Source organism: Salminus brasiliensis, chromosome 21 (assembly GCF_030463535.1).
Source record: "Salminus brasiliensis chromosome 21, fSalBra1.hap2, whole genome shotgun sequence".
NCBI lineage: Eukaryota > Metazoa > Chordata > Actinopteri > Characiformes > Bryconidae > Salminus > Salminus brasiliensis.
Window position 1 is genome coordinate 30,572,715 of NC_132898.1, and position 12,441 is coordinate 30,585,155.

The 12,441-nt window shown below is 42.9% G+C and overlaps 1 protein-coding gene across 5 annotated transcripts in view; it reads left to right on the forward strand.

The window, feature by feature from the left end:
• Nucleotides 1-10,278, forward strand: part of kif21b (kinesin family member 21B) — an 85,770-nt gene extending 75,492 nt beyond the window's left edge. For 3 of the 5 annotated variants that reach the window (XM_072665392.1, XM_072665391.1, XM_072665393.1), the window contains 3 exons: nucleotides 4,787-4,986; nucleotides 6,039-6,176; nucleotides 8,721-10,278. In XM_072665392.1, coding sequence (XP_072521493.1) covers nucleotides 4,787-4,986; nucleotides 6,039-6,138 — 300 coding nt within the window. In that variant the 3' untranslated portion in view covers nucleotides 6,139-6,176; nucleotides 8,721-10,278. The remainder of the gene's footprint in view (nucleotides 1-4,786; nucleotides 4,987-6,038; nucleotides 6,177-8,720) is intronic. The other 2 variants (XM_072665394.1, XM_072665395.1) reach the window with 1 other exon arrangement.
• The last annotated feature ends 2,163 nt before the right edge of the window (nucleotides 10,279-12,441 follow it).

The window sequence follows — 12,441 nt, forward strand, 5'->3', positions numbered from 1 at the left end:
CGTCTGTGTGTGTTTTCCGTATCTTAATTAAATAGTTTGGAAACTCAGAATGGAAGAGTGTATTTAGCTTAGTCATAATTGAGTAATGAGAGTTCTGTAGAGGAGAGTGACAAACCGTGAAGCTCAAACACTGCTGTAAAGGTAACTCCAGCAAAACCAAGTCAGTTCCAAACCCCTCAAACTGTTTGGTAAATAAGATAAGATAGTCCTTTATTAGTCCCGCAGTGGGTACAGTCTTGGTTCACTATATTTACACCCCCAAGATTAACATAAACCCAGCCCACCCAGCAAAAACCCTAGACAAAGCTAGGAAAGTGACAAACCTTGACGCCGACTTCAGGAGAGTTTGGTGAATTTCGTGGTGCTGATACTGGAACGCAGCTCATCACTTCCAGACTTTGCTAGTTATGGAAATACGGGATGCAACGGTAACCAGGTCTCATGATAGCAGCTTTTCCTGTGCAGAAGGGTAGAACTCTGTTCTGCTAGTATGGGTGTGGGTATCCGTGCCAGGCTACATGCTTACGCTAGACTTCCGGCTTTTATCCTTCTTTTTCTTCTCTCCATCGTCCGCTCCCTCAAAAACAAATTGGACCGACTCAGCTGAACCAAACTGGAGCGCCTCGTAACACTCCTAGAGAGACAAATGCAAGGAAGATAGAGAGCGCAAGAATTAAAGCTAAACAACCATAATCTGTTCAGCTTGCTAACAGCACATTGCGCTGAGAGGACACAACGAGAGGACTGCAGCACTGTCTGGTAAAACCTGGGGATAATGAATGTTTGTTAGGGCTTTATGCTGTAATATGTGGCTTCTATGAGATGTCGTAGTGTCATAAAACCAGCCAATAAAAGCAGAGCCTATCATTTGTTTTCCCACAAGTCCTCCATAAAAGGAAAGTCTGTGTGTTTCATTCTGAGGAGAAATAACAGGGTTGTAAACAGGGTGGTAAATAGACTTGTAACATCACTTCTGAGCACTTTCACGCCAAACAAAATCACATACCTTATACACACAACTGAATCAACTTAAAATACTCAGTAAATGCATTCTTTGCATCTCTGATTGTTGTGTTTTACAGTACCGCAGTTTTGGAAATTGCAAGAATACTTCAAACGGCTTCATGGCTGTATTTGTATATTTGTGATGATCAGATTTTCTATATGAATTTTTTTATATTTATTTTTAATATGATTTATTGTTTAATATGCAACATTGAACATTACAAAGTAAATCCAGAAAAAAAATTGGAGCATCTATGCATGCAAAAGAAGACTGAGTTCCCTATTTAAGTCCATATGAGAAATATGGCAGCTTGCTGATGATAACTGTCTATGCCTTCCAGCTTCTTGATTGACAGGGACTAAATTGAATTCCACGTCCGATAAAGTATTAACATGCTTTTTTTTGTAGCTTCTTAGAAACCAATTATGCTGTATAGGTAATATTCAACCCATTGTTGCATAGTTGTCAATGAGACTAGAGGAGAGATTGCTTCATTTATCACCTGTAGTGACAGTGGTGGAGGTGGTCTGACAGCTGGGAGCTTTCTTACTAATGACTGGGCTTAGAATGGTTCCTTAAGCTTCAAACCAATCACCCACTTACAGTATTAGACGGCGAGATGTACCTTGCTTTTCTGGAGCCTGAAAAGGGCAGAAATAATTGCTGATTATTACGCGGCGGAGTGAAGACTGCGGTGTCGAAAATCAGCCACCCACCTGTCAAGGAAAATCTGAACTGTCTAATTCAGCAGAGCTTTGGAGCAACGTTAGCTGCTTATGCTGGAGAGATGAGAACAATAGGGGAACATATGTCAGTGGTGGGAGGTTTATCATGTCATTTGCATTTATTTCTTTAATAAGCAAATTATGCTCTTTTTATGCATTTTCAGCAGATCGTGACAGAGAGGTTAAACAAACAAACCCCAAAAAACACAATGACTGTCAGAATTTTTGTCTGCTTATTTTTAATAAACAGGTTTTCCATACATAGATCTGGCACTGAAGAGGAATAGGCAGTTTATACAATAACTCAACTGCCCAAATAACTTGAAGTGCAAAAAGATCATCTCTGCTCCACAGAAAACGAGGAGGCTTTTCAGCCGTTCTCACATATGAACTGCAGAAAATGTCCAGAGAATCAGGTCCAGTCATTTTTCCACAGGTACCCTTTAACACCCCTAGCATACAGCTGGAGAGTCTCCGTGTCAGACGTGTTCTCACTATGGGACATGTTCTGCGTGGTCTATTCACTCATGGGCTCACTCTGACATTACTTGGGCTTGTGCTAGGGAGCTAACAGGATAAAGTGTCAAGTGTCAAGTGGGTTTTATTGTCATTTCAGCCATATACAGAGAGTACACAGTGAAACAAAACAACGTTCCTCCAGGACCATGGTGCAACATAGACACAGTGCATACAGAACACAAGTGCAACACAGTACAAGTGCAGACAGAGAATAATAAATAATTAGGGGTAGTGTGCAAATTATGCAGTGTGTAATAAATATTGAGTCCAGTGAGGTAGTAAAGTTATTTGTCCAAAAATGCTTCCCAATGCTTGGGGTAAATGGTTGGAGAGAGAGTGAGAGAGTGAGAGAAACCATCAGTTCAGTCTCTGGAATTGAGAAGTCTGATGACTAGAGGGAAGAAGCTGTTGCAGAGTCTGGTCGTGTTGGACCGGATGCTGCGGTACCTTCTTCCTGATGGCAGGAGGGAATACAGTCTGTGTGAAGGGTGGGTGGAGTCATCCACAATGCTGGTTGCTTTGCAAATGCAGCGGGCAGTGTAAATGTCCATGATGGAGGGGAGAGAGACTCCGATGATCCTCTCAGCTGTCCTCACAATGCGTTGGAGGGTCTTGCGGTCAGAGGCTGTGCAGGTCCCAAACCAGGCAGTGATGCAGCTGCTCAGAATGCTCTCTATGGTTCCCCTATAGAAGAGGGTGAGGATGGGTGGAGGGAGACGGGCCTTTCTCAGCTTCCGGAGGAAGTAGAGATGCTGCTGGGCTTTCTTGGCTGTAGAGCTGGTGTTCAGGGATCAGGTGAGGTTCTCCGCTAAGTGGACACTAAGGAACTTGGTGCTCTTAACGATCTCCACAGAGGAGCCGTTGATGCTGAGCGAAGAGTGGTCATGTCTTGTTTTCCTGAAGTCAACAACCATTTCCTTGGTCTTCTCTACATTCAAGTGAAGGTTGTTGACCGTCCAGGTTATGTCTGGTACAAATGATGTGGACATTTGGGCTCACACATACAGCTGCTTCAGGTAATGTCTGGAAAGGTTCTGGGTTACCATGCAGGTCTGAAAGAGGCTTATGACACTGCACTGGGTACCTCCCTTTTCATAAAAACGAAAGCAGTGCTAGCACATAGCATTACTGACACTTTGAGCTCTTTCACACATAGCTCTGATGTCTGTAACCCAACACAAGGAAGTATGTGAGGGAAGTAGAGGAGCCTGTAGGACATGACTGTCCGGTCAGCTTGGTTGTTGCTATGTCAATGCCAGAGGCAGCAGTGATCGCTAAGTTCATGTGAGTTCAGGTTAAGCCTAAAAAGGTTTGCTCAACAGCCTCCACATCTCTGAAGGCTGTGTAACTGGTCTGGTCTGCGTCTGTGTTTCCTCTGCTTTTGCCACTAATTGGGTTTATTGAACGTGCTAAAAGCTTGAACAGCTTGAGGCCTCCGCCAAAGTTCAGTGTTGTCCTTACTGTTATGTTTGTTCTGCTCCATCCACTCTGTTATTTTAGTGCTGTAAAATGTTCAAATGGAGGATTTGAGAAGATTTGAATGTGTCAGTGAGGATATATAAGATTTATCTCAGGTTATTGGGATGAATACTGTTAGTACTAAAATATTGCACAGAAACACACCTGCACATTCGCTCAGCAACAGAAAGAGAGGGGAGTGTGGAACAGCGCGTCCGACAGTCAGCTAATCATGCAGCAGTGCTAGATTATCTATGTGGATTCACAAATGTTTTTTTCTTAAGGGAACTTTTTCCTATTTCTTAAATCTTCTTAAAGATTGTCTTAACCTTGCCACCCTGGTCTTGGAGGGCCGAGAGAGTTCAGATGGTCAGCCTGAAATGATCAGTTTAAATATTATTAGAATTAAGGCCTAATTTAACTAAATTGTTCTTAAAGTACTGTTAGTTTTTGCTATCAGCTAAATATTTTCTCACTTTCTTTATTTCATTTTTTTCTTTTTCTTTTGTCTCTTAACTTTTTTTTATCTACATTTTGTTCTCGTTTCTGTTTTTTCTGTATTTCTTTCCTACCTTTCTACTTTTTTCTTTTTTAAAATGTATTTTCTTTCATTTTTGTCTCCTAGTTTTACTTTCACTTTTTATTTTTTTAATTTCATCCTCTTACTTTTTTCATTTTTTTTTATCTTTCTTTGTATTTTTTCTCTTTTAAGCTTTTTTTCACTTCTAGCTCTTTTTTCTTTACTGATAATGTTTGAATGCTTAGTTTGACTCCTATATTAACTCTCTCTCCACTACACAGATTTGAACTGAAAATTTAAAATATATTAAAATGTTGTTTCTCGTTGTTTATTCAAAGCTAAGGGGGGAAATATGGCCTGTAAGCTGTGAAATATGGCCTGTAAGCCTATTAAATAAATGGCCTTAAGATAAGAAAACAACAAACAACATTCATATGAACTCTCTGTTTTTATCTCAATATCCTTTGTAAGTTTTGTTCTTCGTAGGAAAGCTTCTGTGAATCCAGCCCCAGTTCTTCTTTTCCTTCATCAGCCAGTTGTGTTCTGTGTCTCCAACAGCAAATCCCAAACGCACACAAGGACTGGGTGTGCGCACTGGCGTACGTGCCTGGGAGGCCCATGCTGCTGAGTGCCTGTCGGGGAGGCATGTTGAAGGTGTGGAACGTGGACAACTTCACCCCAATCGGAGAGATCAAGGGGCACGACAGCCCCATCAACGCCATCTGCACCAACTCCAAACAGATCTTCACTGCCTCCAGGTATGAACGCTTCCACGGTTTAAAACAACTCCGTGCTGCGCAGAGCGAAACCTCTGAGGAAAAGGTGAAATCTAGTTGAGGGCAAGTGCTGAGGGATGGGAGAGCTGTAATTTAGCAGGCCTGTGTGGTGGACACGGCTATTAGGAAGCAAAGGTGGGAAGCAGGATGTTCAGCTCTGTAGAAGTTCTCGTTTGGCACTTTATTCTAGGCAAGTGCACTTCTGACGTGTCTTCTGGGTCTGTAATCACTTGTGTTTTGCTTAATCTCCTGCTCCAGACAGTAGACTACTTAAAGATGAGCCTATTCATTTTACAGGACCACTGCTGCATAATTTTTGGGTCATTGTCTGCAGTGCAGAGGTTGAACAGGAGGAAACTGAAGTCTTCTTCTCTCTGATCATTACATAAGCAGGCGTGGGTTTCTCTGCACCATCTTTACTACCCTGCACTAATACAGCTCTCCTGCCTCTCTCTCTCTCTCTCTCTCTCTCTCTCTCTTTCTCTCCGTCTCTCTGTCTCCCCCTTACCCTATTTCTTACTCTCTCCCGTTTCTCTTTTCCTACATTTCCATTGCTACTGCCTGCATTTGTTTGTTGCCTTCTTTCTGTCTTTCTTTTTTCCTTCTCATTTTTATATGTGCATTTCTTTCTTTACCTTTTCTTTTTTCCTTTAATTTTTTTTTTTTTTTTAATTGTCTTTTTTTTACTTTATTTTACTTAATTGTTTGCTTTTTTCTTTTTCTTCCTTTCTCGATTTTTGTCTCTTAATTTTACATTTTTTACTTAATTTTTCATTTTTTACTTCTTTCTTAATTCTTTTAATACTTTGTTACTTACTTTCTTTTTTTCCTTAATGTCATTCTTCCTTTTTCTTCCTTTCTTTATTTCTGTCTCTTTCTTTTTTTCTTTCTTATTTTGTCTATTTTATTTTATTTATTTTTTTTTTTCTGTTTTTCATTCTTTCTTCCATCTCTCTCCCTCTCTGGCTCTCTCCATATCTCTCCTATTCCTCTGCCTGCTCTGTGGATGTGTGTGTGTGTGTGTGTGTGTATAGTGACTGTAGGGTGAAGTTGTGGAGTTATGTCCCAGGGTTAACGCCCTGTCTGCCCCGCCGGGTGCTGGCCATCAAGGGCCGAGCCACCAGCCTCCCCTGAGAGCCTCCACTAACACCTCCTGCCTCTGCTGCCCTCTGGTACTGCCTTTTCTCTTCCTTAATCTCTATCCTTATCCCCCTGATCTTCCCTTCTGTGTTGTAACATTAACCCAGCTCCTACAGTGGTATGTTTAATCAGTCAGTTCTGTAGAGTCTCTATCTTGTGTGAAATGACCAGTCAAATCCCTCAAACCTAAAGTATCTGTATAATGTCCCCAAATTACCACCGATGGCTCAGACTGAACCATCACAGTGCTGTTGTAACCATTATCAGAGCTGAGCCTTCACTTACTTTGGGAGCAGCAATTATTGGGGTCCAAGCACTGGGTGTTTCTATGAAGCTGGTAGAGCATGAGGAGTGATGTTTTTAGACTGGATTTATTTATAATAGATGAGGGGTCTCAAAAGGAGATTTTTGGACATGACCTGAATTTGCATAGTTAAATTAAATATTTCCACAGCACTCACCCCCATGTTTTAGATTTAAGATTTGTCTTAGAAACTAAGCAAGGGTTTGGTTTATAACCTTTTTTCACCGTTCCTGAATTTTTCCCTGCTCATGAGTTTTCATATCTGAAAAACAATAAAAAACCTTATTATACACAGTGTTGGTGGTTAAGTAAGCTTCATATTGATGTCCTTCTAAAAACAGCTGCTATCTTTACATGTTTACATGACATAAAAAGAAACTTGTGCAGTACGCAACCAGAAGCAGTACGCGTTGCCATGGGATTACTGAAATAGCTATGGTGTGGCTGGCAGTGTGTGGGAGATGATGCTGTCTTGTAAGTGGTTTAAACACACACTGATGTATTTAATGTACTGTTGAATTGATTTCCTGCCAACCATCAACCATCATAATGTAAATGCAGCATTAGTGAGGCCCCAAGGCCTCAAAAGGTCCTCAATAATCTCCCCAAAACATTAAACAGGTCCACTGCCATTGGCTGCGCTGTAGTATCTGGCAGATTAGTTTGAAGATGGGCATTAACAGGTCCATATCTGAATCAAGGAAGGTTATGGATGCTCTCCATCCATGATGGAACCAACACCACATAAACAAACCACAGGGACCATTGAGAAACATTGTATATTAAAAGATTCAACCCAGCCAACATGCTCATGTGGGGCTCACATGGGTGGGACATGGGCTAGGTGGGCTTGGTGGTCATCCATGCGTGGGGCCAACCAGGAACTCAAGGAAAAACTTTCTCGTCACTCCAGAGAAACCTCAAAGCCCAATGCTGGGGGCTTTGTACCCCTGTAGCTGATGGTGGCATTGAAGATGGTGACTGTAAGCTTATGTACATCTGCTCTAGAGTGTCCTATTCTAATGGCAGTACTTTTCTATGGGCATTATACAAGCTGTGTGTGTATACGAACACTGTTTTCAGTAAGGGGTGCACCTTTATACAGCTGAATTGTTCACAAACGTTTGTGGACACCCCTTCTACATGCACGCACACACACACACGCACACACACACACACAGCTTGTCTAGTGCCTGTACAGAAGTATTGAGCTGTGGAGCAGTGGAACTGTGTTCTCTGGAATGATGGATGGTGCTCCATCCAATACTTTTGGGATGAGTTGCGGAATTGGGGATGAGGTGGGATGGAGATCCTCACTAACGCTCCTCACAGCAATGCTCCTCCAAAATCTAATTGAAAGCCTTCTTTCCTGGACAGTAGAGACAGTTACTACAACAAAATCACCCTTAGTTTTGGAAGAAACAATAATGAAAGAGCAAGTGTCCCAATACTTTTGTCCTTGTGTTATGTATTGTATCTTGTATTGTATTTCTTTTCATTTTTTGTGTGTTTTTGTTCTGTGTCCTGTTCTCTTGTTCCTTTGTTCCATGTAATAACTTGCCTTTGTCATTTCCTTCCACTTGTGGACCGGGAAGGGCCCAATTAGTCTTGACATCAGCTCTAAGCTCAGTTTTTACCATCTTGATGTTTTCTGGAGACGTCCTCTTTCCAAGTACAAAAACTTATTGCAGTTTTAATTGGGTCTAACCCGGGGGGTATAAATCCTCTTAATTGTGTCCTGTTCCGAGGTCCAGCTCGGAGAGCTATATTGTGCCATACGAATCCTTACAGACTTCTGACTCACTGGTGCAATATCTTTACTATTAAATCTCGCTCTTGTCGTGGAATAGTGGCACGTCTTATTGTATATGCCTTTGAGGTTATATAAAACATCTCTGTATCAGAGGCACGCTCTGTGCAAGTTATATGGGGGAATGTGGTGGGAAAGCAATTCACACAGCAGGTGTTGACTGTTTATTCGGGATTAAAGGGTGTTGGGGAGTGTGTGTATGTGTGTTTGGTTTGAGAGTCAGGGTGGTGGCCCATGTTGTGGCATTCTCTTTATGTTAGCTCTGGGGGTTTTGATGTCTGCCGCTTCGGCTGCGTGGGAGAGTTACTGTCAGAAGATTCAGTGAACGAGACGCTTTAAAAAAAAAAAAAAAGTTTATTTATTTATCTATTTTTTGCAGCCGCCTTGTTCTTATTTTTGTTCTCTAAGCTCTTCTCTTACTTTTTCTCTCTCTCACTTATTCTCTCTGTCTCTCGCCCACAGTGACAGGATGGTAAAGATCTGGAACCTGAGGATGGCAAAGAAGAGGTGACGATTGGAGGGCTGCATAGACGGTCATCTGCGTTCCCGTATCTTGGGCTGCTAACCGATCGGTCGTCTCCGTGCAGGAGCCGGCTTGATCTCAGAGCTCAGAAGGTCAGAGCTCACAATCTGTAGCAGCAGACACATGACAGCGTCTCACCAGGAGGTGAAACGACAGAAGATGGTGGCAATAGTGAATCTAAGGTGTCGTTTTTTTGTTTTTTTTGTTGTCGTTTTTAATGCCGTCCCAGATTTCTTTTTTTTGTTGTTGTTTTTCTTCAAGGCACCATATTGTGATATTTTTGACTCCTGCACCAAATGCCGAGCGTATGTTTCGAACCGCATACATTCACAGAAAGTGTCCTTCTGTGCTCTTCATTCTTGAAGGAGAAGAAAACAACTCAATCCTTTGTCACATCTTTAGATGTAGCTGCTGAAACTCTTTTGTGTTTTTGTTTATTTATTGTTTTCTGGATGAAAAACAATCCAAAACAAAGGCCTTGGGAAGCCACTTCTGAGCCAAGTGGATTGGAGGGTGGGGGGCGCACTTTTATTTTTCACTCACCCCCCCGGAGAGCCATATGCTTTTGGTCTTTGGTTGACTGAATATCAGAGACTGTATCATAGCGAGTCAGCATCCGAAACATTTCAGAAGAAGGAAGAGAAACAAGAAACGTCGATTCTTCTCCTTTACCATCTGGTGGAGGATCACTGGAGTGTATCTGTTGGATGCAGCTGGGCACAAATGCAACCCTTCAGAACTCGGAAATCAGAAGTCTGATCTAGTGCAATAGTACTGGCACACTCACCCTCCACCATCTTCCTCTGAGATTCCTCTGCATTATAGACGTAGTTTCAGAACATTTACATTGGACTTGGTCTTCAGACCCCTTTATTCACTCAATCACTCAACAGAACTTTGTACAGCTTAACGTTAGATGGATCTGTTTCCTCTCCTTTCAAAGAACGTATTCTCTCTGTGCTGTGATGTGTTTTTTTTATTTTATGTTCTCTACCTCAGGTTTAAATGAGTTTTCGGGGCGTAAAGGCCTCACCGTTTGCATTTGGGGGCCCTAGCTCACATCCTTTTCCCTGTCTCGTTATTGCTCATCTGTGTATAGTGCGCTCTCCGAGCTCCACAAGCCCCCATATCCACGCACTGCTGAGCAGGCAGTTTGAGAGCCCGACTCCAATAAGCCCAGGCCAGCAGGGGCCCGCAGTGTGCAGTAAAACTGGCACTTTGCTCTAATGAAGGCTGCGGTGCTTAAGCAGGCAGAATGAGACTCACCCATCAAAAGATTTTAAGAAGGGGGGTCCTAGTGCCTGCTGAGAGTCAGTGTGACTTGATAACTTTCTCTCTGACGCAGCTAAGAAGGGAGGTGGGAGTGCTCGATTTGGTGCAGAGTAAGTGCAGTGATGCTGAATTGGATTCCACAACCCGGCCAGTATTCAGCCATTCTGTCAACACTAAAATCATGTACACGACCTCAATGATGAAGTTTTTCGGTTAAAAAGACACTTAGAAACTATGACCTGAGGATCGCTGGTTCGAATCCCGGGTCATGCTGCTTGCCATCAGCAGCCAGAGCCCACAAGAGCACAATTGGCCTTGCTCCCTCCATGTGGGTGGATGTCTCTCTCTATCTTTTCTCACATCACTTCAGTGTGATGCTGACTGCCACGACATCTGCTAGCCGTTGCATCAGAGCCGGGTTCCCGGCACTTTCCTCTGAGGGCTCATCCAGGTGGCATCCAGCAGGTGACATTGCAAGAGGAGGTGGCTGGTTGCGCATGTGTCTGAGGAAGCATGTGTCAGTCCTCACCTTCCCAGTGTCGGGAGCATTACATGTGATTTGGGAGCATACTAATGAGTGGGTTGGGTAATTGGCTCCAAGATTGGGTAAAGTCTAGTTTCAGGAATGTTCTGGATTTCCTCAAAGTCATCTTCATCTGCTGCTTTTAAGCCAACAAACTTCACCTTTAAGGTTCTTGTATTTTCAGCACCTTTCATTTTCAACCATAATAACCCAAAGCTTAAACAGCAGTCGGGTACATGGGCTCAATGGCTGATTGTTGACTGGGCAAAGACGGATAGGCTCACTGTGGTGGTCTTATATTGCTTGGTTGTTGATTGACTCATAAACAACCGTCCCTGAAGATTGAAGGTCTGCAGATGAACAACACGACCATTAAGAACCGATCATTATTGATGATCCCCAACGTCCCACAGCCTGTGCTAGATACTGGAATGTACCTGTTAGCAAAGACTTGGTGTTAAAAATTATAGGTGCTATGAAAGGTTCTTTTAGCAATTCTATACAAGAACATCTTTTGCTTTCCCCAAGAACCTTTTAAAGAATAAAAAAAAATCTTTGCTTGATGTTGAAGGTTCTTTCCTAGCCAACATGCTCATGTAGGGCTTACATGGATTACATGTGGACTAGGTGGTTTCCAGGTGGGTTTGTCTATGTGTTGTTACTGGGACCCAGTTGGGCTTCCTAAATGGGCTCTGTCATTACAGTCCACCCTACTCCAATCTAGGCCTCATGTGAAGTGCACAACCAAGATGAGGCCCATGTTAAACCCCTTCTGGTCTCGTTACTAACGTAGTGGGATCCTGGTGGGCGTCTATATGTGGAGCCAACATGAACAGAACTTTCTGATTCTCTGGTGAGATAACCTTACAGGCCAATCTAAAGGTTCTCTTTTACAAACATGGTTCTTTTATAGAACCAAAAGTGGTTCTTCTGTGGTATTACTCAAGGAATCCTTTTGTAGCACTCTCAGTGTGTTAGATGTTTTTGATCAATTCTTAAAACCAGATAAAAACCCACACTCTGGACTAATGGTAACAGAGCTTGTCTCCATGGGGAATGTTCTGAAATGCAAAGAATCTATTTTTATGAATATTGATTTTCCATTCCACAAGGCATTATGAAGCACAGCTTGAAGATTCACCTCCTCCCCACAACAGCAACCAAGCAATATCAGAACCTCAAAAGCTTTGTGATGCCTTTTGGACAGTGGCCCTTCTCTATAGCCGTTCATATTAGTGACTTCATCTGGAATGCTGTTGTAAGATCCATCCCAGTTACTGCTCTGCACGTTTCTTCTCCCCTGGTAAACCCCCACCCCTCAAATAATATGCAGAGAAGGAGTGTTGGGGAAGTAGGTCAGATCCAGGGCTGTTTTCTCTTACCCACTTGGAGAAGAAGAAGCAGCAGTTTCACTCCTTATTAAATGAAACAGGAAGCAGCCTCCCCGGTGCTGGAGGAGCCAGCATGCCTGATGGGGGTATGTGGGCGATGGCGGGGTTCATCTTGGCACAACACTAATACGCGTGTGTATTTTTAGACCATCAATCATCCTCTTCCAGGGCTGTGCTCTCCTCACGGCCCCCAGATTTACTGTCTTTTTTAATGAAACATATTTATCACCCTAATCTACCCATCTTTTTTTTTTTTTTTTTCTGGGCGGCCCCTGGCGGCTCTATATCTGTAGTAGCAGCTGTCTGTGGGTGCTCCTGCTGTCAGGCCCCAGCTCCGATTTCCAGCGCTGAGGGATAGATTTGCTGTGCTAAAAGCCCAGCAACATGGATGATTTCACATCGAGTGGTGTTTTAGGGAGTGAAGCTGTGTTTCCCAACAGAAGTGCACACGGAGGAGCTTGTCTAAAGGCTACA